This window comes from Salvelinus sp. IW2-2015, unplaced genomic scaffold (assembly GCF_002910315.2).
Source record: "Salvelinus sp. IW2-2015 unplaced genomic scaffold, ASM291031v2 Un_scaffold4944, whole genome shotgun sequence".
Taxonomy (NCBI): domain Eukaryota; kingdom Metazoa; phylum Chordata; class Actinopteri; order Salmoniformes; family Salmonidae; genus Salvelinus; species Salvelinus sp. IW2-2015.
Window position 1 is genome coordinate 28,901 of NW_019946213.1, and position 7,931 is coordinate 36,831.

General features: G+C 44.3%; 1 protein-coding gene across 1 annotated transcript in view; it reads right to left on the reverse strand.

Moving 5' to 3' along the window:
- Positions 1 to 2,597: 2,597 nt before the first annotated feature.
- Positions 2,598 to 7,931, reverse strand: part of LOC139026504 (E3 ubiquitin-protein ligase RBBP6-like) — a 17,136-nt gene continuing 11,802 nt past the window's right edge. Inside the window, exon 3 of the mRNA XM_070441843.1 lies at positions 2,598 to 2,667. Coding sequence (XP_070297944.1) covers positions 2,598 to 2,667 — 70 coding nt within the window. The remainder of the gene's footprint in view (positions 2,668 to 7,931) is intronic.

The following is a 7,931-nucleotide window of genomic DNA, read 5'->3' on the forward strand; positions in this document are numbered from 1 at the left end:
TTAACTTCCACAAGTTCTCGCTATAGGAGTTACCACAGCAGGGTATGACAACAGCATCACTCATCAGGGTCGTTACCTGGAACAGATAGAAGACAGTGATTCAAAGACATTTTAACAACAAATCGCTGCTCAGATGTAATTTTTTGTGTTTGACAAAAGATTTCCTAGTAAAATCAAACCAATAAATAAATTGTATAATTAAATGTAATAATAATAATGAGTTAATTACAGATGGGGCAGAGCAGCTCATCGGGGATTGATCAGCCTCATCTTCAGACGATGACGCTTCACGAGAACAAAGGGGGACGTCCTTCTTACCAGAGCATAGCTCCCTGCAACACATTATATTATCTATACTCTCTCCTTCCTACCCAGAAACACCCAAAACACAAAATGACATAGGTAGAGAATGACGACACAACAGGAGAGAAGAGAGAGAGAGAGACACAGAGAGACACAGAAGAACACAGAGAAGACACAGAGAGAGACACAAGAGAACAGAGAGACACAGAAGAGACACACAGAGAAGAGACACACAGAGACAGACAGAGAGAAACAGAGAGAAAGAAAGAGAGAGAGAAGACAACAGACAGACAGAGAGACAAGAACAGAGAAGAACAGACAACAGAAGAGACAGACAGAAGACAGACAGACGAGACAGACAGACAGAGAGACAGACAGACAGAAGACAGAGAGACAGACAGAGCAGAGACAGAAGACAGAGAACAGACAGAGAGACAGACAGGAACAGACAGAGAGACAGACAGAGAGACAGACAGAGAGAGAAACAGACAGAGAGAGACAGAACAGAGGAGCGTGTGTACTTACGCGTCTATACAGGAATAGCATATTCTCCATGCTGGGTCAACATGGCTCCTTAGTTCCTGGTTCAGCCTTCACCATAAAGCTCTGAGGATCCCCTTACGGTCCTGACTGGCTTAGGAGCCTCTACACTCTTATCCTACAACACAAATACCATATGTCATTTATGTAGTGTATTAGTGAGTGATCCCTTACTGGTCCTGACTGCTTAGGAGCCTCTACACTCTTATCCGCAACACAGATACCATATGTCATGTTATGTATGTATATTAGTGATCCCTTACTGGTCCTGACTGGCTTAGGGCCTCTATACTCTATCCTGACAACACAGATACCATATGTCATGTTATGTAGTGTATATGTATGATCCCTTACTGGTCCTGACCTTAGGAGCCTCTATACTCTTATCCTACAACACAGATACCAATGTCATGTAGTAGTGTATATGTAGTGATCCCCTTACTGGTCCTGACTGGCTTAGGGCCTCTATACTCTTATCCTACAACACAAGATACCATATGTCATGTTATGTAGTGTATATGTAGTGATCCCTTACTGGTCCTGACTGGCTTAGGGCCTCTATACTCTTATCCTACAACACAAGATACCATATGTCATGTTATAGTGTATATGTAGTGATCCCCTACTGGTCCTGACTGGCTTAGGAGCCTCTATACTCTTATCCTACAACACAGATACCATATTTCATGTTATGTAGTGTATATGTAGTGATCCCCTTACTGTCCTGACTGGCTTGAGCCTCTAACTCTTATCCTACAACACAATACCATATGTCATTATTGTTATATGTAGTGATCCCCTTACTGGTCCTGACTGGCTTAGGAGCCTCTATACTCTTATCCTACAACACAGATACCATATTGTCATGTTATGTAGTGTATATGATGATCCCCTTACTGGTCCTGACTGGCTTAGGGCCTCTATACTCTTATCCTACAACACAGATACCTATGTCATGTTATGTAGTGTATATGTAGTGATCCCCTTACTGGTCCTGACTGGCTTAGGAGCCTCTACACTCTTATCCTACAACACAGATACCATATGTCATGTTATGTAGTGTATATGTAGTGATCCCCTTACTGGTCCTGACTGCTTAGGAGCCTCTACACTCTTATCCTACAACACAGATACCATATGTCATGTTATGTAGTGTATATGTAGTGATCCCCTTACTGGTCCTGACTGGCTTAGGGCCTCTATACTCTTATCCTACAACACAGCATGTAGGGTTAAATCATGTTATGTAGTGTTATGTAGTGCGTACCATCTGCATGGGCATGTTTGATGTATTCCTTCTTGCACAGCGAAAGCATGTAGGTATAGTAGGTGTATATATTAGTGTCTACCATCTGCATGGCAGTGTTTGATGTAGTGTCCGTTCTTGCCACACACTAGCAGTTAGTATAATTAGTGTTATGTATGTATAAGTGTCGCTACCATTCTGCAGGGCAGTGTTTATGTTAGTGTCCTTCTTGCCACACGAAGCAGGTGTAGTTATGTAGTGTTATTAGTTATATTGTATACCATCTGCATGGGGCAGTGTTATGTAGTGTCCGTTCTTGCCACAGCGATAGCAGGTGTAGTGTATATATTATTTATGTATGTATATGTAGTGTCGTACCATCTGCATGGGCAGTGTTTGATGTAGTGTCCGTTCTCCACAGCGATAGCAGGTGTATGATATGTATGTTATGTAGTTGTATATGTAGTGTCTACCATCTGCATGGGCAGTGTTTGATTATTGTCCTTACTTATCCGTTCTTGCCACAGCGATAGCAGGTGTAGTGTGCAGGCGGTGGTCCGATGGCCTTCTTAGAGTAACTGGAGGAGAGACACAGAAAAGGTAGAGTCAGTGAGCACCAAGTAGACCACAATACTGGGTCGACTCCCAAACAACTAAAGAGCGTTGAAGCGTGAGGCTAAACTTGTCCCCGTTTTGGTCCCGTAGCTACCACATTGAAGCATGAAGCGTACCCATACACAGAAACTCTGTGACACAGAGCATCATCTTGCGTCACCCATCATCTGTGGTTCATCCTGCCGCTGAGTCTCAGTTTAAACATTAAACTACAGTTTACTAAAACAGCAGAGGTGTGGAGTCCACACTCGAGTCTGACTCCAGTCACAAATAAAAACGACTTGATAGAAAATAAAACAACTTGAGACTCTACTTTGACTTGAGATTGAAGACTTTTTGAAGACAAAATTTGAAGACAAAACCAGGTTTTGTAACATTTTGTCACAAATGTTCTGCCACGGAGTCTCCGTGGATTATGCTACTCTTCACACAGCCAGACACAGTAAAGAACAAAAGATTGGCCCTAGGATACTGATGTAAATGTGATCTTTCAGACTAATTGTTTATATATTTGGAAACATATAAAGTCAAGGTGGGGGGGTTGTCTGAATACTTTCGAAAGTATTATATCTTTAGATGGTTCTTCATATTTAAGTAAAAAGCCAAAAGGAGACCAAGGGACTATACAGCTCTATTTGGAGTTGACGACATTGTATTTATAGATTTAAAAAAAAAAAACGTTTTTATTTTTTTTACACTTGACTTGAATAAAATGTGTGATTCGACAGATGCCAGAGAATGCTACCTGCCCGAGTGCATTGCCCCAACTGTAAAGTTTGGTGGAGGAGGAATAATGGTCTGGGGATGTTTTTCATGGTTCGGGCCCCTTAGTTCCAGTGAAGGGAAATTTTAAAGCTACAGCATACATGACATTCTACAAGATTCTGTGCTTCCAACTTTTTGGCAACAGTTTGAGGAAGGCCCTTTCCTGTTCCAGCATGACAACTCCCCCCGCGCACAAAGCGAGGTCCAAACAGAAACGGTTTATCGAGATCGGTGTGGAAGAACTTGAATGACCTGTAGTAGTCGAGTTACTGGATGTATGTGATCTGCCTCTCTGGCTATGAATGGTTGATCAATCTATCGTGTGTCCTTGATTCCTCACTCCTATCTCCTCGCTCCTCCTCAAAAGACAGGTGGATGGTATCTTCTCCTCCTCCAATGTCTTTTCAGAAGAGACGGGGGAAGCCATGTCCATCTCTAGATTGAGTCCCTCTTGCTCCCAGCAGACAGTGGTGATGTCCACCTTGACTCTGTTCTGTCTTAATGTTGCTCTTCTCCTTCAGACCGACTCGTCACCGTCCGTCTCCCTGGCCCAGCTCTCTAAGGTACTGTCTCTCTCTCTTCTGTGTGTGTGTGTTTGGGAATCAGGTTGGGGTTCATTTAATTCGGGACATGAATTAAAATGTAATTGTTTTCACCTTAATAACTCCTTGTCATCCTCCTCTAACTCCACTCATCCTCTTCTCTCCTCATTCTCTCGCCCATGCTCCTCCCTCCTCTCGCATGCCTCCCTCTCCGCCATGCTCCTCCCTCCTCTCGCCCATGCTCCTCCTCCCGCCTCTCCTCCATCGCCATGCTCCTCCCTCCTCTGCCATGCTCCTCCCTCTCTCGCCCATGCTCCTCCTCCTCTCGCCCATGCTCTCCCTCCTCGCCATGCTCCTTCGCCCATGCTCCTCCTCTCCTCTTCTCCTCCTCTCGCCCATGCTCCTCCCTCCTCTCGCCCAGCTCTCTCCTCTCGCCCATGCTCCTCCTCCCTCTCGCCCATGCTCCTCTCGCCCATGCTCCTCCCTCCTCTCGCCCATGCTCCTCCTCCTCCTCGCACGCTCCTCTCCTCTCCTCATTCCTCTCGCTTCATTCCTCCTTCCTTCCTCATTCTCCTCCTCTCCTCATTCCTCTCCCTCTCCTATTCTCCTTCTCCTCTCCTCATTCCTCCTCCCTCTCCTCATTCCTCCTCCCTCCCTCATTCCTCCTCCCTCTCCTCATTCCTCCTCCTCTCTCATTCTCTCTCTCTCCTCTCCTTCTACCTCCTCCCTCTCCTTTCCTCCTCCCTCTCTCATTCCTCCTCCTCTCGCCACGCTCCTCCTCCCCTCCCATTCCTCTCCCTCTCCTCATCCCTCTCCCCACCTCCTCCTCCTTTCTCTTCAGACTGCCAACCTAGCGGAGGCCAATGCATCAGAGGTGACAGATCAGGCCATGATGTCCCAGTCCAACAGTGAATATGACCCCATACAGTGAGTGTAATACACACAGTAGATTGGGCGTATTCACGTCATCATGCCGTCCTCCTCATCCCAGAGGATTTACAGTATTAATGTCTTAGTGCTCAAATACAACAACAAAAAAAGCCCATTGGGTGTGCTATTACCAGAATGCTAACAAAATTAGTACAACTGATAGAGAATTTCCATGGAGGCTGCTAGCTAAATATGCTAACGAGAGCAACTAAACTATTTGCAAAGACAGGCAATCTAGCTCATAAAGATGTACATACAGTTGAAGTCAGAAATGTACATACTTAGGTTGGAGTCATTAACTCGTTTTTCAACCACTCCTCAAATTTCTTGTTAACAAACTATAGTTTTGGCAAGTCGGTTAGGATATCTACTTTGTGCATGACACAAAGTAATTTTCCAACAATTGTTTACAGACAGATTATTTCACTTATAATTCACTGTATCACAATTCCAGGGTCAGAAGTTTACAACCTAAGTTGACTGTGCCTTTAAACAGCTTGGAAAATTCCAGAAAATGATGTCATGGCTTTAAAAGCTTTTGATAGGCTAATTGACATAATTTGAGTCAATTGGAGGTGTACTGTGGATGTATTTCAAGGCCTACCTTCAAACTCAGTGCCTCTTTGCTTGACATCATGGGAAAATCAAAAGAAATCAGCCAAGACTTAGGGAAAAAAATTGTAGCCTCCACAATCTGGTTCATCCTTGGGAGCAATTTCAAACGCCTGAAGGTACCACGTTCATCTGTCAAACAATAGTACGCAAGTATAAAACATGGGCCACGCAGCCTTCATACCGCCAGGAAGGAAACACGTTCTGTCTCCTAGCTCTTGCTGCTGGTGATTCTCTGATCACCTATGCAGACACACCATTTTGTATACTTCTGGCCTTCTTTGGACACTGTGTTAACTAACCTCCAGACGGCTCATGCCATACAACCTCCCTTCCGTGGCCTGCTCTAATGCAAGTAAACTAAATGCATGCTATTCAACCGATCGCCGCCCGCACCTGCCCGCCCGTCCAGCATCACTACTCTGGACGGCTCTGACTTAGAATACATGGACAACTACAAATACCTAGGTGTCTGGTTAGACTGTAAATTCTCCTTCCATTGTCAACATTAAGCATCTCCAATCCAAAATTAAATCTAGTATCGCTTCTATTTCGCAACAAAGCATCCTTCACTCATGCTGCCAAACATACCCTCGTAAACTGACCATCCTACCAATCCTCGACTTCGGCGATGTCATTTACAAAATAGCCTCCAACAATCTACTCAGTAAACTGGATGCAGTCTATCACAGCGGCATCCGTTTTGTCCCAAAGCCCCATATACTACCCACTGCGACCTGTATGCTGTCGTTGGCTGGCCCTCGCTTCATATCCGTCGCCAAACCCACTGGCTCCAGGTCATCTATAAGTCTTTGCTAGGTAAAGCCACGCCTTATCTCAGCTCACTGATCACCATAGCAGTACCACCCGTAGCACTCGCTCCAGCAGGTATATCTCACTGGTCACCCCCAAAGCCAATTCCTACTTTGATCGCCTTTCCTTCCAGTTCCTCGCCAATGACTGGAACGAGCTGCAAAAATCACTGAAGTTGGAGACTCATATCTCACTAACTTTAAGCACCAGCTGTCAGAGCAGCTCACAGATCACTGCACCTGTACATAGCCCATCTGTAAATAGCTCATCCAACTACCTCATCCCTACTGTATTTATTTTGCTCATTGCACCCCAGTATCTCTACTTGCACACTCATCTTCTGCACATCTTTCACTCCAGTGTTTAATTGCTATATCGTAATTATTTCACCACTATGCATATTTATTGCCTTTACCTCCCTTATCCTACCTCATTTTCATACGCTGTATATAGACTTTTTCTATTGTATGACTGATTGTTTGTTTATTCCATGTGTAATCTGTTGTTTGTGTCGCACTGCTTTGCTTTATCTTGGCCAGGTCGCAGTTGTAAATGAGAACTTGTTCTCAACTGACCTACCTGGTTAAACTATCATTATGACATCATGGCCACCTGGTTAAACTATCATTATAAATCACATGGCCACCTGGTTAAACTATCATTATGACATCATGGCCACCTGGTTAAACTATCATAATGACCTCATTTTTAAATAAGGTAAATAAATAAAGGCTTGTTTGTTGTGAAAAGTGCAAATCAATCCCAGAAACAACAAAAAAAAGCAAAGGACCTTGAGAAAATGCTGGAGGAAACGGGTACAAAAGTATCTATATCCACAGTAAAACGAGTCTTATATCTACATAACCTGAAAGGCCGCTCAGCAAGGAAGAAGCCACTGCTCCAAAACCGCCATTAAAAAAAAGACTCAGACCCCTTGTGAGCCATATGCTGACACATGCACATTTGTGCCTGCTGGGGTCATTTTGCAGGGCTCTGGCAGTGCTCTCCTTGCACAAAGGCGGAGGTAGCGTCCTGCTGCTGGGTTGTTGCCCTCCTACGGCCTCCTCCACGTCTTTCCACCTTTTGTCTATTCCATTTGCACAACAGCATGTGAAATTTATTGTCAATCAGTGTTGCTTCCTAAGTGGACAGTTTGATTTCACAGAATGATTGACTTGGAGTTACATTGTGTTGTTTAAGTGTTCCTTTATTTTTTTGAGCAGTGTATTTAGCTAAGGTGTATGTAAACTTCCGACTTCAACTGTATATACACTACATGACAAAGTATATGGACACTGCTTGTTGAACATCTCATTCCAAAATCATGGGCATTAATATGGAGTTGGTCCCCCTTTACTGCTCTAACAGCCTCCACTCTTCTGGAAGCCTTTCCGCTAGATGTTGGAACATTGCTGTGGGGGACTTGCTTCTATTCAGCCACAAGGGCATTAGTGAGGTCGGGAACTGATGTTGGGTGATTAGACCTGGCTCGCAGTCAACGTTCCAATTCATCCCAAAGTTGTTTGATGGGGTTGAAGTCAGGGCTCTGTGCAAGATCATTCAAC